At 39.4% G+C, this 25,639-nt stretch overlaps 1 protein-coding gene and 1 pseudogene across 1 annotated transcript in view; one reads left to right on the forward strand and one right to left on the reverse strand.

The window, feature by feature from the left end:
• The first annotated feature begins 5,657 nt into the window (after positions 1–5,657).
• Positions 5,658–25,639, forward strand: part of VPS26A (VPS26, retromer complex component A) — a 38,730-nt gene continuing 18,748 nt past the window's right edge. The window contains exons 1-2 of the mRNA XM_036265479.1: positions 5,658–5,755; positions 14,164–14,313. Of these exons, the coding sequence (XP_036121372.1) occupies positions 5,753–5,755; positions 14,164–14,313 (153 nt within the window). The 5' untranslated portion in view covers positions 5,658–5,752. The remainder of the gene's footprint in view (positions 5,756–14,163; positions 14,314–25,639) is intronic.
• LOC118632400 lies at positions 23,936–24,186 on the reverse strand (annotated as a pseudogene).

The raw sequence follows: 25,639 nt of genomic DNA on the forward strand, positions 1-25,639 counted from the left end.
GTAGGCATCAGTTACACTGTCTTTCCTGTTCCTGGAAAGAGCCAAGCCTTTTCCTAGTTCAGGACCTTTGCATTAGCTGTCCTTTCTGCTTGGTATGGGCTTCTTCCTCCAGTTCTTCTAATAGGTGACTCATCCTTTCAGATTTCAGTTTAAATGTCACTTTCCTATCATCTATCTAAAAATAGCTCTTTTCAGCCCATTATGTCCCCATGTTTATTTCTTTTTAGTGCTTTTTTCCAACTGAAAATATTTATTTCATTACTTGTCTCTTTGACTATGTCCTACACTAACATTTAAGCTCCTTGGGGGCAAGAACCTTTATTATTATTACTACTACTACTACTACTACTAGTAGTAGTAACTGGCTTTATCTGCACAGCCTACCACACCTGGCATTTAATGAGAACTCAATAAATATGTGTTTAATGAATAAATGTCAGGATCCCTGAATGCAAATATCTGCCTCCAGTAAATACTCTCAGTTACTTGACAGAGACTGCTATAATAAACACAATCTAAGAAGGGCAAAGCAAGAAACATTCTTTCTCCTTTGATTTATTTTTGTTTTCTTTACAATCTTAGATAAAAGGGCTCTATACTTGTTTCATTTCACATTTTATTTATATATTATATATAATGCTGACCTGAGCAACAGCAATAATGAAGATTAATTTAATTTAATTTTTTTTATTTTTTTGGATATCTAATATATTTTAATACAGGTTCCTCACTGTACATAAAAATGGTCCTCATTATCTGTTTGTGATTACCAAAAATCTGTCTTCATGCTATCACTTTTATTTCTTTAATAAAAAGCTAAAATTTAAACAAAACAAACTGTACTTGAAATAAAATCAGTGTCTTCAAAGGGTTCACACACATTTATACAGTCTATCCAATTTCGGTCCCTTTTTGAAGGGACCTCAGATGGTTGGTAAGACAAAGGCATTATTAACAAGTTGTCTGTCTACAACCAGTTACACATAATTTGAGTTAAACTACAGTTGCAGATGACAGAAGCTCTCCTTTCATCTTTTGTAGGAAGGTCACCCGCGAGCGCCACGCTTCTGGAACTAAATAACGTGGCCCCCACCGTTAAAGATAAATTTAAAAATTTGTTGTTGTCCCACGCTAGTAAATAGGAATTTTACAGGTACACAAAGGAACACATTTAATCACAATGTGGGGCCAATCCACAGATCACTGTTTTCACAGAATTTCTGTGAAATAAACTTTGTTTAGGATTTAGGATTTCTGCAGCTAAGTTTATGAAGGATATTGAGAAGGAATTTTCTTTTCTTGTCAGATTTTGGTATCAGGGTTATGCTGGCCTCAAAAAGTTGTGTTCCTTCTTCCTATACTCTCTGTAAACGTTTGTGTAAAAGTTTGGTATTATTTCTTCCTTACATGTTGGTAGAAGTCACCAGTGAATTCTACAGCCTAGAAGTGTTTGAGGGTGGGAAGGTTCAGTTTCTTTCTTTTTTTTTTTTTTTATCCTCACCCGAGGACATTTTTCCATTTTTTGTACAGACAGAGTGGGAGGGAGAGAAAGGAAGAGAGAGAGAGAGAGAAACATTGATGTGAAAGGGACACATCGAGTGGCTGCCACCCACACGACCAACCAGGGCCGGGGACAAACTGCAACCGAGGTACATGCCCTTAGCAGGAACCGAATCCCGGTCTCTCCGGACCGCAGGCCAACGCTCTAACCGCTGAGCCAAATGGCCAGGGCAGGTTCAGTTTCTTTAACTGACATAGAACTGCTCAGATTTTTCTATTTCCTCTTATGTTCATTTCAAGAAGTTGTGTTTAATGGAATATATCTTTTTCCTCTAAGTTGTCAAACTTAGGGGCATAAAAGTTGTTCGTATATTCCTTATGATTCTTTTGATATCTGTAGGATCTGAAATGATATCCTCGTTTTCATACCTAATATTGTTAATTTGTGTTTTCTCTTTATTTTCTTAATCAGTATTGCTAAGGGCTTATTAATTATATTAACCTTTTCAAAGAACCCAACTTTTGGATTTCTTGATCTCCTGTGTTTGCCTATTTTCTGTTCTTACTATTTTCCCTTCTTCTACTCCTCTTATTAATTTGCTTTTTTTTTTATTGTGGTAAAGAATACATAACATAAAATTTACCATCTTAACCATTTTTTAAATATTATTATTTTTTTATCCTCACCCAAGGACATGTTGGCATTTATCTTCAGATAGAGCGGGAAGGAGAGAGGGAGGAAGAGAGAGAGAGAGAAACATCGATGTGAGAGAAACACATCGACTGGTTGCCACCCACAAGACCCCAACTGGGGCTGGGGCCGAACCACAACAGAGGTATGTGCCCTTAGTGGAAACCAAACCCGGGACTCTCTGGTCCTCGGGTCAACGCTCTAACCGCTGAGCCAAACCGGCCAGGGTCCATCTTAACCATTTGTAAGTTCAGTAGCATTAAGTATATTCACATTGTTGTGAAACAGATCTCCAGAACTTTTTCATTTTGCAAATCCAAGAGTCTATACCCATTAAACAACAACTCCACTTTCCTCCTACCCCCAAATCTTTGGTAACCACCATTCTACATTCTGTTTATATGAATTTGACTACTTTAGCTACCTCATTCAAGGGGAATTGTACAGTATTTGTCTTTTTGTGACTGGCTTATTTTACTTAGCATAATGTCCTCAAGGTTCACCCATGTTTTAGCATGTGACAGGATTTCCTTCCTTTTTTTTTTTTTTTTCCTCACCAGAGGATACTTTTCCATTTATTATCAGATAGAGTGGGAGGGAGGGAGAGAGACAGAAAGAAACATTGATGTGATAGAGTCATATCGACTGATTGTCTCCTGCACAACCTGACCAGGGCCGGGGACAAACTGCAACTGAAGTGCGTGCCCTTGACCGGAATCAAACCCGCGACTCATTGGTCCATGGGCTGATGCTCTAAGTGCTGAGTCAAACCAGCCAGGGCCTTCCTTTTTATTTTTTAAATCCTCACCTAAGGATACTCTTTTTTTTTTTTTTTTCCATTTATCTTCAGGTAGGATGGGAGGGAGGGAAAGAGAGAGAGAGAAACATTGATGTAACAGAGACATATAGACTGGTTGCCTACTGCATGACCCTGACCAGGACCAGGGCCGGGGACTGAACTGCAACCAAGGTATGTACCCTTGACCAGAATCAAACCTGTAACTCTTTGGTCCATGGGCTGATGCTCTAACTGCTGAGACAAACCTGCCAGGGCAGATTTCCTTACTTTTTAGATATGATAATATTCCATTCATTTGTCTATGAACATTGGGGTTGTTTCTACATCTTGGCTATTATAAATGGACATGAGTGTTCATGCATGTTATAAATATGTGTATGCAAATATCTCTTTGAGACCTTCCTTTCAATTCTTTTGGAGTGGGATGGCTGGATCATATGGCAGTTATAATCTCAAATTTTCAAAGAACCTTCATTCTGTTTTACATATGGGCTGCACCATTTTACAATCCCACCAACAGTGCATAAGGGATCCAATTTCTCCACATCCTCACTCACACTTGTTTTTTTTTATAGTAACCATCCTAATGGATGTGAGGTGGTATATGTGGTTTTTATTTGCCTTTCTCTGATTAGTGATGTTGAGAATCTTTTCAGATGTTTGTTGGACATTTGCATATCATCTTGGAGAAATGTCTATTCTAGTTCTGTGTTTCATCGGGTATTTGATGTTTTGTTATTGAGTTGTAGGAGTTCTTTATATATTTTGGATACCTTATCAGATATATGATTTACTAATATTTTATCTCATTCCATTTATTCTTTGATGCACAAGTTTGATGTAATCCCATTTATCTATCTTTGGTCTTATTGCCTGTGTTTTGGTCTTCATTAAAAAAAATCATTTCCAAATCCAATATATCATGAAGGTTTTCCCCATGTTTTCTTCTAGGTGATTTATAGTTTTAGGTCTTACGTTTAGATCTTTAATCCATTTTGAGTTACTTTTGTATATGGTGTAAGAGAAGGGTCCAAATTCATTCTTCTGCATGTGGATATCAAGTTTTCACTATTTGTTGAAGAGACTTCCTTTCCCAATGAGTCATCATGGCACCTTTATAGAAGATCATTTGATCATATTTGTGAGGGCTTTTTATTTTTTTAATATTTTATTTTTTAGAGCAATTTTAAGTTCACAGCAAAATTGAGCAGAAAGGTCTGGCCAGTGTGGCTCAGTGGTTGAGCATAAACCCATGCACCAAGAGGTCACAGGCTGGATTCCCAGTCAGGGCACATGCCCAAGTTGTGGGCCAAATCCCCAGTGGGGGGAATGCAGGAGGTGGCCAATTGATGTTTTCTCTCACCAATGTTTCTATCTCTCTCTCCCTCTCCCTAAAAAATAAAATAAATTAAATTAAAAAAAATTGAGCAGAAAGTACGGAGTTCCCATATACCCCTTGCTCACTCCACATGCTAATATGCTGTTTAAAAGCTTCCTCATGTGAACTTAAATTGCTGATTTTAAATCTTCTTTACACATATGTGTATTTAAAGTGATGGATCTCCCTCTAACACTTCTTCAGGTGCATCCCATAAATTGTTATATTTTCATTATCTTTTAGTTAAAACTATTTTTAAAGTTGTACTGACATCTTGATAGAGAGGTTTAGAATTCCAAGTATTTGTGGATTTTCTGGCTATCTTTGTATTTCTAGTTTAATTCTATTGTGGTTAGTGTCCATACTCTTAATTTCAAGCCTCTTAAATTTGAGACTTGCTTTATGGCCTTGCTTCACAAACTTGATTTTGTTATGATGGATTATTATCGTGCATGCAGACTTTTATTCCTGCTTTGGCTATGCATATATAGCGTGCACTGTGGTGGTTAGCTCTGAAATCCTAAAACAGTATTCCACCTTCTGGGGGTCCTTCAGGCTTACACACAGACTGGGTGAGGGTCCAGCCAGAGCACGCTTCAGCAGCAGCGGACGCTGGGAAGGCTCTCCCTCGCCGCCCGGTCCATCCGGTCGATCCGGTCCATCCGAGAGCCCGCACAGCCCAGGGTGGAGCGTTCACGGCCCGTGTACTTTAGGGAGCTACGTAGGTGGTAGCCTACCAGTGTTTTCAACCGGCCGTCTCTTCAGAGGCAACAAAGTTAACAAGGTCTTAAAACCTGCAAGTCCTCAGAGGGAAGGAGAGCTGGGTCGAGTTCGAGAAGGTGGAAGGCTGCCCCATCCCTGGTTATTAGAGGGCACGTCTCTTTCGAGGCCTAAGGAAGCAGGGCCTCGAGTAATTGCTTCCCTTCCCCTCGGGGGCCAATATCCCCCTGCGAACAGCGCCTGCCGAACGAACCCTCCCAACCTCCCTCTTTTCCGGACTACAAACTTGAACTGGAAAGAAGAACCGGTTCGGGCTAAGAGGGAGGTCAGCAACCACCCGTCACGTGACGGCAAGAATGGCGAGGGGACATAGGGACCCTACGACCGCCCAGGCCCCTCCCACTTTACGACATCGCAGGGCCCCGCCCCCGCCGCAGGGTGGAGCGCGAAGCCCCGCCCCAAACGTCCTGTCTCGCACCACCCCTCCGGTCAGTAGGGCGGGGCGAGAGACCTGCAGGAGGCCGGTGCAGGGGGAGGGGAGGAAAGGAAGGAAGGGGTCACGTGCGGCCCACGGCCTGAGGTCACGTGACGGAGCGCGGGGGCAGGGAGTTCTCCTAAGGGAAGAGGAGCGAAGTTGGGGGGACGTGGCGGCGCGGGGCTGACAATGGTGAGTACGCGGCACCCCGCGCGCTTGCTTCCAGTCTTGCTCGGGAGTGCGCGGTGGGACGGCCAACCGCGGGCCCGGGGCCGCAGGGAGCGGCCGCCGGGGGCAGGCTAGCGGGGCGGGGAGCCAGGTTAGGCCGGTCGGGCCACCGCGGGGTCTGGAAAGTGCGGGCGGCGCCGTCCCTTCCTAGTCTTGGCAAGGCCCTGGGACCTGCGTGCGGCGGCGCTCTCCCGGCGATGTCGGAGCCCGGGTTCCTCGATCGGCTGTGGGGGCCGTGGCAGGGTACACGGATCCCGCCTCTGCGGGGGCTCGCCGCCGCCTCCCCTTCCAAGGTAGAGTCAGTCCCTTCGCTCTGCCCAGGCAGCTTTGGTTTATTTCATGTGGGGTGACGCGTGAGTCCCCCGGTTCCGGACTCGGGGGAAGAGGACGTGGTCAGTCTCTTCCAGAGGGTCACTAGCTTGATAACTCCGTGATTTTTTAAAAATCGGGATATGGTGACATTCTGAGATTTCCTGACGCCAGTTCCGTCTGATACTGACACTTGTAGAATGAGGGAGAAGAAGAGAAAGACGTTGGAATGGGAGACGTCTTTAACTCAGAGGACCAAGTTTCGTGCCCGCTGATTTAAGGACTGGCTTTCATTTCCTTCCCGAAGCCTTTTCTAGAAACTTAACGCTTTGGGATATTGAAATGGCCTAAGGAGTAGGGGGAGGGAAATTCGGAGTATGTTCTCCAAACTGTGGGAAGGGCAAGCGTGGGTACGGTGGTGTTTAACTTGGGTGTGCTGGAGTCTCTGGATTTGATCTCCTTTGGCTCATTTTATGCTACTATTCATTTGTCGTTTCAGGTAGCGAGCATATGTTGAGCGCCTACTGTGCACTCTCCATACACTACTTGCTTTCCCAAAGCTCAACGGTTCATGACACTTGGCTAAAGACAAAGCTAGGTTTATTTTTAAAAGTTAACTTTGAATAAATACAAGTAAAGAACAGGCATGTTTATTCTTAAACTTGGAAACTTTTTTTCCCTTCCTTCAGCAAATAGTTACTTTGGTGTGCTCAGGGGCCTGAGCGGGACTGAAATAGCCCTTCTTCTCGTGAGAAGTTCACAATCTGGAGGGAGATACTTATTTGTGTTTAACGTGGGAATTAACAGTTGTGATGAATACTAAGAAGGAAGTGTTGGGGATCTTGCTAGTCAGGAGTTAGGGAAGTCTTCTTTAACTGAATATAATTTGCAAAGAAAACTTAAAAGGCCTTCCTTTTTTGCTTACATTTAAAATGGTTACGTGTAATAAGCTTTTGAATTACAGTATGTTCATGAGCAATTTCTTTTTTTTTTATCCTCACCCCAGGACATTTTTTGATATTTTGTTCAGATAGAGTGGGAGGGAGATAAAGAGAGAGAGAGAGAGAGAGAGAGAGAGAGAGAGAGAGAGAAACATCGAGGAGAAAGGGACACATCCAGTGGTTGCCACCCACACGACCCAACCAGGGCCAGGGCCAGATTGCAGGTATGTGCCCCTAGCGGGAACGAATCCGGGTCTCTCTGGACCGCCGGCAAATACTCTAACCGCTGAGCCAATCTGGCCAGGGCTATTTTTATTTTCAAGTTAGTCGTCAAACTAAATTCTAAGGCTTTATGACCTTATAATGGGCACACATGTAATGTGTGTATGAAAATTGCTGTTTCATTGATGTGTATGGGCTAAGTGAATAAATTTTGAGGGCCTTCCTTCTACTCACCTTGAGTTGCATTTTTTTTACAGCCACTGGACCTAGTTAAATTTCTTCAGTGAGAGCTAAAAAGTTTGTCTTTTAATGTAGCCACGTGTAATTTTGCTAGATGGTAATAATACTTAATATTGGGTTTACAAATTATATGAACTATCTTAAAGTCAGTGATACCAGGTTTAGGCCATGATTAGAAAACTGTAAAAACAGTTGCTATCAAGTTTTAATAGTCATTTATTTCAGTCTGGTTATTTAAAGTCTACAAGAGTTGTCACTTGTATATTAATTGCCTACTATTGCTCCTGAAAATCTCATATTCTAAATGCTTACTTGAAGATATCTTTTCCAAAACAGATTTTATTTATTTATTTTTTTCACATCTTTATTGTTGGATGTAAAACGTATTACAGATGTTCCACATTTTTCCCCCATTGACCCCCTCCTCCCACATCCCGCCCCCCTCCCACCTTTTCCCAAACTATTGTCCGTGTCCATTGGTTATGCATATAAGTTCTTTGGTTTATCTCTTCCCACCCCCCCAACCCCTTTCCCTTTGAGGTTTGTCAGTCTAGCAATGAATTTGTGCTTCTTAATCCCTTCACCTTTTTCACCCATTCCCCCAACCCCCCTCCCAACTGGCAACCAACAAAATGTTCTCTGTATCTATGAGAATGTCCAAAACAGATTTTAAAGATCTCAAAACTGCCTTCTGTAGTTTCAGCAAAAGTCTCTGTTAATGTATCCTGACCTTCTTTTCAGTTTTTATTCCCTTTCCTTCTTCAAGTCTTCACCATCCTGACAATTCTGTATTTTGTTTCCTCTTTACATATTGGGAGTTGTTTTTTTTTAATCCTCACCTGTGGCTATTCATTAATTCTTTTAGAAAGAGTGGGAGGGAGGGGGAGGGAAAGAAGGAAAGAGAGAGGGAGAGGTGAGAGAGAAAAACAAACATCCGTGTGAGAAAGACACATAGGTTGATTGCCTCCCCCATGACCCCATCTGGGGCTGAGGATTGAACCCGAAACTGAGGTACTTGCTCCTGATCAGAAATTGAACCTGCGATTCTTTGGTACGGGCTGACATTCCAACTGCTGAGCCAAAATGGCCAGGGAGGGAGAATTACTTTTTTAATTTGATTTTGAATAAATAAAAGATTTTATTTATTTATTTATTTATTTTAAACGTTTTAATTTTTAATTGATTTTTTTTAGACAGAGAGGAAGGGAGAGGGAGAGATAGAAACATCGATGAGAGAGAACAACAGATCAGCTGCCTCCTGCGTGCCCCCCACTGGGGATTGAGCCTGCAACCCTGGCATATGACTTGACCCTGAATCAAACCAGTGACATCTTGGTGCATGGGATAATGCTCAATCCATTGAGCCACACTAGCCAGACTTTATTTATTTATTTTTTTATCCTCACCCGAGGACATTTTTCCATTTTTTGTTCAGGTAGAGTGGGAGGGAGAGAGAGGAACAGAGAGAGAGAGAGAGAGAAACATCGACGTGAAAGGAACATATCGAGTGGCTGCCACCCGCACGACCGACCAGGGCCGGGGACAAACTGCAACCGAGGTACATGCCCTTAGCGGGAACCGAACCCGGGTCTCTCAGGACCGCAGGCCGATGCTCTAAACGCTGAGCCAAACTGGCCAGGGCTATTTATTTATTTTTTTAGATAATTTTTTTTAAACCTTCACCTGAGGATACGTTTTTCTTTATTTTAGAGAGGGGGGAGAGAGAGAGAGACAGAAATTCATAGACAGATATCAGTGTGAGAGAGAGCATGGAACTGTTGCCTCCCATACAGGCCCTGACCGGGGATCAAACCCTGCAACCTAGGTATGTGCCCTGACCAGGAATCGAACCTGAAAACTTTTTTTTATTTTCACCTGAGGACAGTTTTTCATTTTTGTTCCGATAGAGTGGGAGGGAGGAAGAGGGAGAGAGAGGGAAAGAGAAACATCAATGTTAAAGAGACACATTGAGTGGCTGCCTCCTGCATGACCCCAACCAGGGCTGGAATGAACTGAAACTGAAGTATGTGCCCTTGACCGAAATTGAACCTGCGACTCATTGGTCCAAGGGCGGTGTTCTAACTGCTGAGCCAAACCGGCCAGGGCAAACTTTTGGTGTAGGAGATTACGCTCCAACCATCCAGGGCTGAATGATTTTAATTTTATGACTTTTTGTTTGAAATGACAGAAGATGCCCATTTTGAAATAAAAACTTCAAAAGTAAGACTTTGGGTAGAAAATCTTTCAACCCTTTTTAGAAGGAAAACAAAAAAGATAGACTTTTTTCCTCAGATAATTTTTTCTTTCTGTTGTCTACTTGTTAAATGTAAGACATCCAAATTTTATGGAGGCATTTAGTAAGACTAAATTCATTTTGGATACATACTAATGTAAAAAGCTGGATGTTAACCCAGTGCTAAATTCTCATGGTGTCATTAGTTAAACCTTGTTAAAGTGTTATAGTTTATTTCTCAGCCTATTATTCTGCATATGCAGTAATAGGTTTTTTGTTTTTTATCCTCACCCGAGGACATTTTTGCATTTATCTTCAGATAGAGCAGGAGGGAGAGAGGGAGGAAGAGAGAGAAAGAAACATCAATGTGAGAGACACATCGAGTGGTCACCACCCACACGACCTCAACTGGGGCCAGGAACAAACTGCATCCGAGGTATGTGCCCTTAGTGGGAACCAAACCCGGGACACACAGGTCCATGGGCCAATGCTCTGACCGCTAAGCCAAAGTGGCCAGCGCTACAGTAATAGGTTTTTAAAGTATTTCTCTTTTTATTTTTATTTTTATTTTATCAGATAGAGTGGGAGGGAGAGAGGGAGGAAGAGAGAGAGACACATCGACTGGTTGCCATCCACACAACCCCAACCAAGGCTGGGGACAAACTACAACCGAAGTATGTACCCTTAGTGGGAACCGAACCTGGGTCTCTCTGGTTTGTGGGCCGATGCTCTAATCACTGAGAAAACCAGCCAGGGTAGTTCTTACAAATTTTAAATGTGTAGGAATTTTTTATTTTTATGTATTGTCAAAATAAGACATTGTTTAATTATATTATTAGTTAATTGTGAAGTTTTATAAGACTCCTAAGTCTATTTAACATTTTAATTAGGGGCAGTTTTGATATCTTATTTTTGATTACTTGGTCTTTTTTTTTTTTTTTTTTAATCCTCACCTGAGAATATTTTTCTATTGCTTTTTAGATGGAGTGGAAGGGAGAGAGAGGAAGAGAGAAACATGGATGTGAGAGAGACACATTATTGGTTGTCTCCCGCATGACCACCACTGGGGCCGGGGATCAAACCTGCAACCCAGGCATGTGTCCTTGACTGGGCATCGAACCCAAGACTCTTTAGTCCTCAGGCCGACACTCTAACAGCTGAGCCAAACTGGGCAGGGCTAATTACTTGATCTTTTAATATCAGCCTTCAAATTCAAAATTCAGCCTTATGTATTAAATATATGTATGTGGAAAAATGTTACCATTGTATTTCCTTTTTATATGTAATATACATTTTATAGTTTTTAAATCTCATTTTTTTCTGGAAGTAGCTCTGGCAAAGTATTAAGGGGGAATGATAAAATTAAATTTATTGTCCTGCTTCTATAATATAACTCAAATGAGGCTGTTGTCTTCTACCCTGTCATAATTGCAAACACACACCCCCACACACCCTTGGCTCAGTGCTTTGCACATTGTTGATTATTAGTAAATATCAGATGACTAATATTGAGATGCTGTACATTCTCATATCTGTAGCGCTCAGATATTTACTTTATAGATATGACAAAATACACTATTTTGAGCAAGTTTTGAGTTTAAAACTTGGGGTCTGAAAGCTAGGATCCCTGGCCTGTGTGGCCCAGTTGGTTGGGCGTCATCCTGTGCCCACAAAGATTGCTGGTTCGATTCCTGGTCAGGCTGTGCAGGAAGCAGATGATCGATGTTTCTCTCTCTGTCTCTGTCTCTCCCTTCCTCTCTTTAAAAATCAATTAATCTTAAAAAAAAAAAAAAAGGCTAACTAGGAAAGGACAATGCATGTGACCCATCATTGATGTTTTTCATTCGCTAAATTTGTTCAGAATAGTTTTCTAATTGAAATTTTCTGGTTGAGATTGAGTATTTTGTTTGTACTGTTGCCAAGAAAGATGAAAACATTTTGTCAGTAGGAAAATTTGCTGTTTGTGCCTTTGAAATATGTCCAAAATACTAACTGACAATTGTTTTAGTTGATGTCTTGATATTATAATCCTTTTGTTAATGCAGGATTAATAAAAGAAGCAAGCTCTGAATTTAGGAAAACACTGTCTCCTTTGATCATAGCATGTCACCCTGTGACCTACATAGCTAGCCTTAGGAAGATTATTAGCCTGTTTGCCGTTACCCTCCCACCTGAGGACAGAACTGAGACTTAATCCAAATCCTTCCTCTAGACTTTGCTACCGACAGTGCTGACTTTTGGGGGGAGGACTAGTTTTACTAAATATTTCAGATTTTAGCTCATTTCTTTTGTGTATCTATTTGTTTTATTGTTATTAAGACAGTATGTGTTTCATTCAAAATTAATTTAACATTGAACAGGAATTTGAATGCCTTCCACTAAATGCCACACACTGCCCCTAGCCACTGTGATGAGCAAAGGGTAAGGTATCTGACCTCATGGAATTTACAGTCAGGGAGTCAGGTACTAAATGAGCACACAGATTATAATAAAGGATGAGGTATAACGATTTGGAGTAGTGAGACCTAAATTTGGGGAATCCAGTTTTGATTAGGAAGTTAGGGAAAGCCTCTTATGGACATGAGTCCAACTGAGACTCAAAGGATGAAATAGTTAGGGTAAGGATACTTGATACTTGATTTAGGACGAGAAGGAGACTGGCAGATTTGATGAACTTGGATCATTTGAGGCTGGTGTGGCTGGAGAGATGAATAGAGCCAAATATAAAGGCCATTTTAAGAAATACAATGTGTGTGTTTAACATTTCATTGAAGTAAACATTAGCTATATAAAAATGCACAAATACTTGTATAGCTTGATGAATTTTCACAAAGTGAATACCCGTGTATGAAGCACTTAGCTAAAAACAAACAACATGACTAGCAGCACCCAGAAGTTCTCTTTGTGCTTTCTCCCACCAATCCCTGACTTTTAAAACTAACGTATGTTGCATATTTTTTACTTTTTTTGGTACATGCCCCTAGCAGGAACCAAACCCAGGACGCTGGTCTGCAGGCCAACGCTCCAACCACTGAGCCAAACTGGCCAGGGCTGTTTTTTACTTTTTAATAAATGGAGTCATACAGTGTGCATTCTTTCTGTGTCTGGCCGCTTTCACTTGACATTATGTGTGTGAGATTCATTCTTGCTTGTGGTCGCATCTTGTTCCACTGCCCACTGTATGAATAAAGACTAAAAGTTATGCATCCATTCTCTTGTTGATATATATTTGGGTTGTTAACTTTTTGGAGATGTTGTGAACATTCTTACATTGTTTCCTGGTTCATGTGTATAAGAGTTTCTATTTGGGTAGATACCTAGGGGTGTAATTGCTGGGTTGTGGGATATGTTTAGCTTTACAGATAATGCCACTTATTTTCTAAATAGGTGTTCCCATTTATACTATCACCAGCACATTGAAGGATTTTAAACAGAATGATGATCAAATTTTTTTTTTAATGTTTTTAATTGATTTTTTAAAAAGAGAGGAAGGGAGAGAGAAACATCTATCAGCTGCCTCTTGCATGCCCCCTACTAGCAATTGAGCCTGTAACCCAGGCACGTACACTGACAGGGAATCAAACCACGACCTCTAAGTCCATGGGATGAAGTTCAGTCCCTCTGAAATCACTCTGGTTGTTCTTAGGGAAGAATAAGAATGGATGTAGGACACCAGGATAGGAGACTGTTCTCTATAAATTTTTAAAAAGACTAGAAAACTAACTTTCATAAATGACAAAAATAATCTACAACTATATCTGATATTTGAATTACTAATGGATTCTGTATTACTAATATGCTTTGGCATTCATAAGCAATTGATCTTTGTCTCTTATAATCTGTCGTAGCCAGGATTTACAGAACAAGGCTTATACATTTTCTTTGGAAAAATTCACAGAAATTTATGCTCTTTCATTAGAGCCAGTTTTATTATATATATGGGCTTATACAGTGTAACACATTCTGTTCAGATCTATAGCAGTAAATTTTACAGGAAGTAGTACATTGTAATTATTCATTTGGATTTGTATGAGTAATTTGGATTTATGAGTTCTGCTATAATGAAAGAACCTTCTAGAAGTATAACCAAAGGTAACTTTTCAAATCCAGATGTTAAGAATTAATTTTTTATATTTCTGGTATATCTGTTTAATTATTTATAGTGGTTACCAATGGAAATGATCGAAATTACAGCATGTTTAAGTTTGTGTAGTTTTTGTCTTTTTTATTGTAAAAAACATCTAACATGAATTTATCCTCTTAACAAATTATTTAGTGTACAGTATTAACTATTTACGTTGTATTAAATTTAAATTCTCATTTCCCATGAATTCATAGATTGCAGTCTCTAACTGTAGGTCATAGGCAATTAATTGAATTACAAAACATAGTGACTGACAAAACATGATCATTTTCTTATATTTCAGAGTTTTCTTGGCGGCTTTTTTGGTCCCATTTGTGAGATCGATGTTGTCCTTAATGATGGGGAGACCAGGAAAATGGCGGAAATGAAAACTGAAGATGGCAAAGTAGAAAAACACTATCTTTTCTATGATGGGGAATCTGTTTCAGGAAAGGTAAATAGTTTGTAGGATGCTAGAATTAGTCATCAAAGTGGTATGTGCTGTTTCTAAATTTGAATGATTTTCTTAGAGATGTAATTCATTCTTTTGGAGGGGTAGCTAAACTCTTTAATTTATTAGAACATTTATAGGAAAGATTCTTAAACTAGAAGGGTTACAGGGGCAGAGTCTAAATTGTGTGCAAAATTTTGTGTTTCTGATTATCTGCCTCCGACAGTTGCGCCAATAGGGCTGCAGTCATGTAGTTTGTTTCTCCTATAACATAAAGTTGTTATAGAGATTAAGGATAATTCTCTAGTATACCTTTTTAAAAGTTTCTTCCTCATTCTTCGTAGCTTATCTTCTCTACTACTACCACCATTGTATCTGTCATTTCTTGGTACCCTGTAGAGGACTTATGTTTGGAATGTGTCTCTGCATGGTCAGATATATTTATGATACCTCCTAAAAGTTTTCCCTTTCTCTCCTTTTCCTTATCAAATGATGTATAAGATTGTTATACCTTAGGGAATATGATCTGTATTCATTAGTCTGTGATACTGAGGAATGGTAATACCATAGACAAAGTCAAGCCATAAACCATTTGAAATAGTTTTTTAAATATAAAATAGAGTTTTTTTCCCCTGCTTGTTAAAGTAATATAGACACATGTTAGACAGTTTGGAAAAATAAAATAACTACCCACGATTCTATCATATGGAAAGAATTCACTGTTAAAATTTGGGTATGTTTGTTTATGTATATATAGTATATTAAGCATACTTTTCCCCTATTATTGGATATTTAAGTAGTTTTTATTTTTCAGATGGCTTGTAATATCTCACCATATCTTTGGTAATACTGACATTTGTATACATACATTTTTCTCCAAACTTTTGTAAGATATGATAATATCTTTTTTTAAATATATATTTTCATTACTTTTATTTATTTATTTATTTTTTTATCCTCACCCGAGGATATTTTTCCATTTTTTGTACAGATAGAGTGGGAGGGAGAGAGAGGAAGGGAGAGAGAGTGAGAAACATCGATGTGAAGGGACACATCGAGTGGCTGCCACCCGCACGACCAACCAGGGCCGGGGACAAACTGCAACCGAAGTACGTGCCCTTAGCGGGAACCGAACCCGGGTCTCTCCGGACCGCAGGCCGACGCTCTAACCGCTGAGCCAAACTGGCCAGGGCTATTTTCATTACTTTTAGAGAGAGAAAAAGAAGGAGAGGCGGGGAGAGAGAAAGAGAGAAACATCTATGTGAGGGAGAAACATTGATCAGTCGTCTCTTATGTACACCCTAACTGGGGACCCAACCCAAAATCTGGGCGTGTGCCCTGACCAAGAATTGAACTGACGACTTTTCGGTGCACAGGATGATGCTCAACCAGCTAAGCCACACCAGCGAGGGCAAGATTATTTGTTTAGAATGAATTCCTGGAAGTGAGTTGTTGGACCAGAAAACATGAATATTAGAAGGATGTTGATACATATTAATCTGGAAAATTTGCATCAAATCATGTCTACTTACAATGTTTTGTTTCATCCAAAGTAGCACTGAATATGATCACTTTTTAATCTTTGCTATTTTGATAGGTAAAATGATATTCTTTTTTTAAAAATTTTTTCTTTATTGATTTTAGAGGAGAAGGGAGAGAGAGAGAGAAACACTGATGAGAGAGAACATCGATTGGCTGCCTCCTGCATGTCCCCTATTGGGGATTTAGCCCACAACCTGGGCATGTGCCCTGACCGGGAATCGAACCAGCGACCTCTTGGAGCATGGGTCGACATTCAACCACTGAGCCACACCGGCCGGGCAAAATTATATCATTCTTATAATTAACATTTCTTTGATTACGAGATAGGTTGAACTTAGATTTATTAGCCATTTTACTGCATTGCCTAATCTGGTCCTTTGCCAAATTACTTCTGTTGCCGTCTTAGTGTTATATCTGAAATAAATGTTTTGTTTTTCAACTTTACTTTTCTGGTACTCTTCCTTTAAAAACATGGAGAGGAAGATAAGAGGCCTAAAAAAGAGCAGACAAAATTATCAAAAGGATGGAACATGTCAAATATAAGAAAGAGTAAAGGAAATAGTATTTGGCTTATAGAAAAGAAGACATTATGGTGGGGTAGGGATACCAACCTAGTCTCTCTAAGGAGAGATTGAACCTGCTAATATTTCAGATATTTACTTTATAGATATGACAAGTAAATAAATACCTCTCCTGCTAGGTTAAAAGCTTAAAAAAATTTTTTTGTTTTAATCTTCACCTGAAGATAATTTTCTATTTATCTTCAGATAGAGTGGTAGGCGGGGAGAGAGAGAGAAACATCGATGTGAAAGAGAGACATCAATTGGTTGTCTCCTGCATGAGCTCTATCGGAGCTGGGGACCGCAACCTAGGTACTTGTCCTTGACTGAATCGAACCCAAGATGCTTTGGCCCATGGGCCCACGCTCTTAACCGCTGAGCCAAACCGGCCAGGGCTAGGTTAAAAGCTTTTTAAGATCAGAGAATCAGTGTGTGCTTCTGCAGTCTCCATAAAGTACGTTATAATTTATTCATATAATAGGCTCTCACTAAATATTTATTTGATTTGTTTCTTTACTATTTTTAAATCTAATAGGGAACATTCCCTGTCTGGTTTAAAGAAATCTTATGTCATCAGGGCCAATTAGGCTAATGTTTATGGGATAAAGAAAAAAGGGAATGTTTAAGGAGATAAAACTACCTCAGTGTGGTTTTTAAAAAAATAGTTGGCATTCAGATTACATTTCTGGAATTGCTAGGGATCGTATGTAGGCCTAATCAATAACTATAGAGTACATTTAAAAAAATGATAAACCTCTTATAGGTAAATATTTTGCTCAAAGGGTGTTATATCTGGAATCTGATTATTAATTTACCTGATTTTTTTTTTCATTTTTAACCTTTTTACTGTGAATAAAACACATATAGAAAACCACATAAAAAAATAAATTATAAGGCATATTTTCTTATAATCACCATTCAAGTCAAGTGGAACTTTGCTAGCTACCCTATATATTCCATCCCAACACAGCGTCTTCCCCTCAAAAGTAACCCTGTGCTGACATTTAAAATAATAAACTGTCTCGTTTTAAATTTTTTTTTTTTTTTTATTTTAGAGAGAGAAGAAAGGAGAGGGAGAGAGAGAGATAGAAACATCGAGGAGAGAGAACATCAATTGGCTGCCTCCTGCATGCTCCCCACTGGAGATCGGGCCCACAACCTGGGCATGTGTCCTGACTGAGAATCGAACTGGCATCCTCTTGGTGCATGGGTTGACGTTCAACCACTGAACCACACCAGCTGAGCTAAATTGTGTTTCTTTTTTATCCTCACCCGAGGACATTTTTCCATTTTTTGTACAGACAGAGTGGGAGGGAGAGAGAGGAAGAGAGAGAGAGGGAAACATCGATGTGAAAGGGACACATCGAGTGGCTGCCACCCGCACGACCAACCAGGGCCGGGGACAAACTGCAACCAAGGTACATGCCCTTAGCGGGAACCGAACCCGGGTCTCTCCGGAACGCAGGCCAACACTCTAACCGCTGAGCCAAACCGGCCAGGGCTAAATTGTGTTTCTTAATTGTTTAGTCTTGCTTTAAAAAAATTTGATAGGAAGTTTAAATCTCTTTTAATCTCAGGTTCCCTCTTCATGCCTTTCTTTTCCTTATAATTTATCTGTTGAAGAACCTGGGCCATTTGAACTGGAGAGTTCTCTCTGACTGCATGCTCATGATACGGTTATTGCCTGTTAATTGGCAGCTGGATCTAGAGGCTTGATCAGATTCAAGTTTGATTTCTTTTGACAAAAATACGGGTGATGATGTGTTTTTTCATCAGGGACTGCATGTCATCTGGTTTTCACTTTCTTTTTTCTCTTTTTTGCAACTCTTGTAACAGTTGTTAATATTTATTCCTGGCATACCTCTAGAACAGGTTACTAAATATGATTTTATGAGCACTTTGAAAAGAAAGCTTAACAGAAAAAGAAGAAAACAAGCATTGGTTATCTGTGATCCAGCATGAGTCACTAAGAACATGCCTTACCACACCAATCTAGGCTTTCTGAAATGTCTGAGTATAATAAAAAGATCATTGGGATAGAGTTGGGAGACCTAGCCTTGATTTTACCACTGTGTTAGCAGATAACTCTGGGCAGTCATTTAACTTTCTGGATCTCACTTGTAAATTGAGAAGGCTGGACTGAATTATTGGTTTCCAAACTTGACTTTTCATTGTAGGGTTCTCTGCATAAAAATCCTTCATATGTTAGATATAATCTTGGAGACTTGAGGGGTCTGACATCCCACCCAAAACAAGAACAAATTCCTTTTATATTTCTGACGTGAGCTTCTGTAAACCCACTTTTTTTTCTTTTTCAGATTAAAAAAAAAGACTTAATTTTTTTTTTTTTTTTATCCTCACCCAAGGACATTTTTCCATTTTTTGTACAGATAGAGTGGGAGGGAGAGAGAGGAAGGGAGAGAGAGTGAGAAACATCGACGTGAAGGGACACATCAAGTGGCTGCCACCCGCACGACCAACCAGGGCCGGGGACAAACTGCAACCGAAGTACGTGCCCTTAGTGGGAACTGAACCCAGGTCTCTCCGGACCGCAGGCCGACACTCTAACTGCTGAGCCAAACTGGCCAGGGCAAGACTTAATTTTTTTAGAGCAGATTTAGGTTTACATCTAAACTGAGAGGGAGATACAGATATTTCCCATTTACACCCTACCCCCTAACATGCATCGTCTCCCCACACATCATTCCCCAGAATATATATATATATATATATTTTTTACCAACAATGAACCTACATTGACATATCATAATCATACTACTTTTGGTGGTGTATCTGTGGGTTTGGACAAATATATAACATATATCCATCATTATAATGTCATACAGGGAACTTTCATTGTCCTAAAAAATCCTCTTTGGCCCGGCTGGTGTAGCTCAGTGGTTGAGCGTTGACCCATGCACCAGGAGGTTGCTGGTTTGATTCCCAATCAGGGCACATGCCCAGGTTGTGGACCTGATCCCCAGTGGGGGCATGCAGAAGGTGGCCAGTCTATGTTCTCTCTCATTGATGTTTCTATCTCTCCTTTTCTCTCTCTCTCAAATCAATAAAGAAAAAAATTTTTTTAAAAAGTTCTCTTTGTTTTGCCTATTTGTCTCTCCCTTGCCCACAAAACCAATGATGTTTTTCATTGTCATCATAGTTTTGCGTTTTCTAGAATGCCATATAGTTGGAATCATAACAGTATGTACCCTTTTCAGATTATCTTCTTTCACTTAATAATATGCATTTAAGGTTCCTCTGTGTCTTTTCATGGCTTGATAGCTCATATCTTTTTAGTGCTGAATAATATTCCATTGTCTGGATATACCACAGTTTTATCCATTCACCTACTGAAGGACATCTTGGTTGCTCCCAAGTTTTGGCAGTTATGAATAAAGCTGCTGTAAACATCTGTATATAGGTTTTTGTATGGACATAACATTTTCAACTTGTTTGGATAAATACTACCTACAAGTGTACTTGCTGTGTCATATGTTAAGCCTGTTTTTAGCTCTGTGAAAAACTGCCAAACTGTCTTACAAAGTAGTGTTACCATTTTGCATTTCTACCAGTAATGAGAGTTCCTGTTGCTCCATATTCTTGCTAGCATTTGGTGTTGTCAATATTTTAGAGTTTCTCTAATAAGTGGGCAGTGACATCTTGTTTTAATATGCAATTCCCTAATAACATGATGTTGAGCATCTTTTTAATTTATTTTATTATTTTTTTTAATCCTCACCTGAGGATATTTTTACATTTATGCTCAGACAGAGTGGGAAGGAAGGAGGGAGGTAGGGAGGAAGAGAGAGAGAGAGGGAGTGAAACATCCATGTGACAGAGACACATTGACTGGCCGCCACCCTCACAACCCCAACTGGGACCGGGGATGAACCGCAACCAAGGCACATGCCCTTGGCCGGAATCAAACCTGGGACTCTGGTCCACAGGCCGATGCTCTAACCGCTGAGCCAAACTGGCCAGGGCTTGAGCATCTTTTTATATATTTGCCAAATGTATATCTTTGGTGAGGTGCCTGTTCAAATCTTTTGCCTAATTTTTAGTTGGGTGGGTGGTTTTCTTGTTGAATTTTATGAGTTCTTTGTCTATTTTGGATAACAATCCTTTATCAGATGTGTCTTTTGCAAATATTTTTTCCCCATCTAAGGCTGTCTTCCTCATCGTCTCGTTTTCTTGATTGTTACATGGTGTTAATTTTTATTTCCCTGGCATCTAATGAGATTGAGCAACTTTTCGTATATTTATTGACCATTTGATATCTATTCATGCATTTTCTGGGCTCATTTTTCTACTCATTGATATTTAGGATTTTTTTTTTTTTTTTTTTGTATATGCTTGATGAGTCTTTTATGTTTCTCAATATAGAGTCATTGATCTTTATATGCATTGTAAATATCTTCTACTTTCTGGCTTAACTTTTCACTATCCTAATCATATCTTTTGATGAACAGTTCTTAATTTTAATACACTACATATGTTATGTTTCCTTTCTGTTAGTGCTTTTGGTATCCTGTTTAAGGAATCTGCCTATGTCATGGGCATGAAGGTAGTCTCTTGCTTTATGTCTCCTATAAATTTTAAAAAATTTTACATTTAGATCCTGGACATTCCAAGTTTGCTTGGAATGATTTTGTCTGTGTGACATAGGAATCAAGGTTAGTTTTGTTTTTTGTTTTTGTTTTTGTACATATGGATTTCTAATTAACCCAGGACATTTATTGAAAAAAGCCACTCTTTCCCCACTTCACTACAGTATCACCTTTGTCATAAATCAGAGGTTTTGTGGGTCTATTTCAACCTCTCTCTGTTCTGTTCCAGTAATCTGTGACATACTTTCTTTTCTTTAAAACAAAACAAAACAGCCCTGGCCGGTTTGGCTCAGCGGTTAGAGCGTCAGCCTGCGGTCCACAGAGACCCGGGTTCGGTTCCCGCTAAGGGCATGTACCTTGGCTGCAGTTTGTCCCCGGCCCTGGTTGGGTCGTGTGGGTGGCGGCCACTCGATGTGTCCCTTTCACATCGATGTTTCTCTCTCTTCCTCTCTCTCCTTCCCGCTCTATGTGAGTAAAATAAAAAAAAAAAAAAAAAAAAAAAAAAAAAATAAAACAAAACAAAACAGCCCTGGCCGGTTTGGCTCAGCGGTTGGAGCGTCAGCCTGCGGACCAGAGAGTCCCAGGTTTGGTTCCCGCTAGGGGCACATACCCCCCCCCCCCAATAAATAAAACAAAACAGCCTTATTAAGTTTTAATTTATATACCACAAAATCCACCCTATTATACAACTCAATGATTTTTGCTGTATTTGCAGATTTGTGCAACCATCACTACTAATTCCATAATATTTTCATCACTCCAAAGAAACACTATATCATTAGCAATTACTTCCTTCGTACCAGAGACTGAATGTTTGTGTCCTAATACAATTCATGTATTGAAACCAAATCCCCAGTGTGATAATATTTGGAAGTGGGTACTTTGGGAAGTAATTAGTCCATGATGACAGAGCCCTCATGAATAGAATTAGTGCCCTTAGACTCCCAAGAAATCCCTTGCACCTTCTGCCATGTGAGTACACAATGAAAAGACAGCTGTCTATGAACCAGAAGGCGAGCTCTCACCAGACACCAAATCTGCTGGCGCTCTGATTTTGAACTTTTCAGCCTTCAGAACTGTGAGCAATACATTTCTGTTCTTTATAAACCACCTAGTCTATGGTATTTTGTTATAGCAGCCCAAATGGACTAAGACAACTATCAACCACTAATCTACAAATCTGCTTTCTTTCACTATGGATTTGCCTATTCTGGACATTTTATGTAAGTGAAATCATAAAATATGTTTGTCTGGCTCCTTTCACTTAGTGTATGATGTTTTTAAGATTCAGACCTTTTTAAAAATTTTGGTAAAAAAAAAAAATTTGCCCTTTTTACCATTTTTAAATGTATAGTTCAGTGGCATTAATTATATTCACAATTTTGTACAGCTGTCACCACTGTTCTCAACATTTTTTTATTAACCCAAGCAGAAACTTTGTACCCATTAAGTGATAACTACCCATTTCTCTTTTCTCCCGGTTCCTGGACACCTCTAGTCCACTTTCTTACTCTATAAATTTGCCTGTCCTAGACATTGCATATAAGTGGTCATACAAGATTTGTCCTTTTGTGCCTGTATTATTTCATTTAGCGTATTTTCAAGGTTCATTAATGTTGTAGCATGTATCAAAATGCCATACTTTTTTTATGGCTGAATAATATATATATATATATATATATATATATATATATATATATTTTTTTTATCCTCACCCGAGGACGCTTTTCAATTTTTTGCACAGATAGAGTGGGAGGGAGAGAGAGGAAGAGAGAGAGAGGGAAACATCGATGTGAAAGGGACACATCGAGTGGCTGCCACCCGCACGACCAACCAGGGCCGGGGACAAACTGCAACCGAGGTACATGCCCTTAGCGGGAACCGAACCCGGGTCTCTCCGGACCGCAGGCGGACGCTCCAACCACTGAGCCAAACCGGCCAGGGAGATATATTTTTTAATATATTTTTTTTCTTTGTTGATTTTAGAGAGAGAGGAAGGGAGGAGGAGAGAGAGAGATAGAAAACATTGATGAGAGAGAACATTGCTCAGCCACCACCTACATGCCCCCCACTGGAATCGGGCCCACAACTAGGGCATGTGTCCTGACCAGGGATAGAACTGGCAACCTCTTAGTGCATGAGTCGATGTTCAACCACTGAGCCAATGCTCAACCACTGAGCCACATCGGCCGGGCCTGAATAATATTCTAATATAGCTTGGCCGGTGTGGCTCAGTGGATTGAACATCGTCCCATGGACTGACAGGTCCTGGTTTGATTCCTGGTCAAGGCACATGCCCCGGTTGTGGGTTTGATCCCCAGTAGGGAGCGTGCAGGAGGCAGCTGATCGACGGTTCTGTCTCTCCCTAAAAAATCAATAAAAACATATTTAAAGAAAATATTCTGATATATATGGATATACCACATTTCTTTGTTCATTAATCAGTTGAAGATATTTGGGCTTTTACTTTTTGACTCTTATGAATAATGTTATACTTTTGTGAATAAGTTTTGTGTGAATGTATGTTTTCATTTCTCTTGAATGTACACCTGGGAGTAGAATCTCTGGGTTATATGTTAACTTGATGTTTAACTTTTAGAGGAAATGCTAAACTTTACATTCTCTCCAGCAATGTATGAGGGGTCTAGTTTCTTCACATTCTTGGCAATACTTATGATTGTGTTTTTTATTATGGCCATCTTGGTGGGTATGCAGTGGTATCTCCTTATGGTTTTGATTTGCATTTTCTTAATGACTCATTGAGCAGTTTTTTGTGTGCTTATTGCCATTTACATATCTTCTTTGGAGAAGAGTCTATTCCTATTCTTTGACTTTAAAAAAAATTTGAGTTATTTGTCTTTTTATTGTGTGTGTGTTTTTTGTATTCAAAATGTGTCGATTTGATTCAGGGTAGTTTCAGTGCCACTTCTTGTTGAAGGAGCATCCTTTTGTAAACCTTGCTTTTTCTCCTGTAGGCTGACAGAGGACAGTGGAGCAGCCAACACACAAAACTACTGTTTGTGCATGGCTGAAGATGGTGATGATTTTATAGCACCCTGGGCATTTCACATCCATGATGTAGGAATTGGGGCTCTGCACCAGGAGCTTCTTCTTATGTTCCTGTTCTCTTCTGGAGAGGGATGAAGGAGATCTTTAGTGAAAAGCATATTGTTGTGGAGAGGTTTTTACTATTGGAATGGTGTCTCTTTATTGTTGAGTTGTAAAAGTTCTTAATATAATTTGGATACAGTTCTTTGTCAGTTATGTTTTACAGATATTTTCTTTTATTCTGTGAGTTGTCTTTTTACTATCTTGATGTTGTCTTTTGAAGCATTAAAGTTTTAAATTTTGATGAAATCCAGTTTATTATTTTTTTATTTTGCTGTGCATGTTTTTGGTATTATCTAAGAAAGCATTGCCTATCCAACATAATGAAGATACACCTATCTTTTCTTCTAAGACTTTTGTAATTGTAGCTTGTACATTTAGGTCTTTGATCCATTTTGAGTTAATTCTGGTGTATGGTGTGAGGTAGGGATTTAACTTTATTCTTTCGTATGTTGATATTTAGTTGTTCCAGCACTGTTTGCTGAGAAAAATATTCTTTCCACATTGAATTGTCTTGGGACTGTTATAGCATATACTTTTTAGAGTTAAAATTAGTTGCTTTTTGTCAAAAATGTTTTGGAGACTTTTTGAGGCATTCCTTAACACAACTGGAAATACTTATATTATCACAAGATAAATAGGGAAAGTCTTAAAAGCTACTCACTCAGGTTCTTTTTATCCTTAGAATATTTACTGCTTTGGCTAATGTGACAAGTTTTCCTTAAGTCTAGAACAGTTGGACTGCATTACTATACCTTCTGACTAAGGGAGTTTTGCTGTGTATTTAATAGTTGAGATACTTCTCTCTTTTTTTTTTTTGAATTGTGAAAAATTTGACCTAATTTATCTGGTGATTTTGTGGGGGGCGGGATCATAAGTTATAATTTCTTAACCAGGACACACTTTTAGATTTTTTGGGGGGAGGGCTCCTTATAGCTTCTGTTTGTTGGTCTGGCTATGCCCTTTGAAACAAAAGAATAAGAAAGATGTCTTTTTCCTCTTTGACACACTGTTCATTGAATTTTCTGTCAGTTTGGGATGTCTCTTATTGTATCCTAGAATCTCAGGATTCAAGGAGGTGGTAAAGTGGCAATGATGATGAGTAAATTCTCTTGAAGTGGTGATACCGGGGCCTAGCCACCTATAGTGAACTGTGCATCTATTCCTTATTGCAAAAATGAACAAAGTCCGAGATTCTAGAAGTGTATAGTTTATATCTTTAAGCAAGGACTATTATTGTAGTATCTCATGTTAACACAATATGTACCATATTCTTCTAGCAGCAGTTGGAAACTAATCTTAGATAATCACAATCTCAGCAACAATAATGTATCTTGGTATCCTCTGTAAATGACCCTATATAAATGGCATGTAGTACACTGATATATATTTGTCTTAAATACAAAATAGATGAATTTCACTCCTTAAATAGATCCTCAAGACAGCATTATTTGAGACATCTGTAGAATATTATATATTGAAGAATGAGCTTTGAGACTGGCTTGTTAGAGT

The sequence above is a fragment of the Molossus molossus genome, unplaced genomic scaffold, assembly GCF_014108415.1.
Source record: "Molossus molossus isolate mMolMol1 unplaced genomic scaffold, mMolMol1.p scaffold_m16_p_17, whole genome shotgun sequence".
Classification (NCBI taxonomy): domain Eukaryota; kingdom Metazoa; phylum Chordata; class Mammalia; order Chiroptera; family Molossidae; genus Molossus; species Molossus molossus.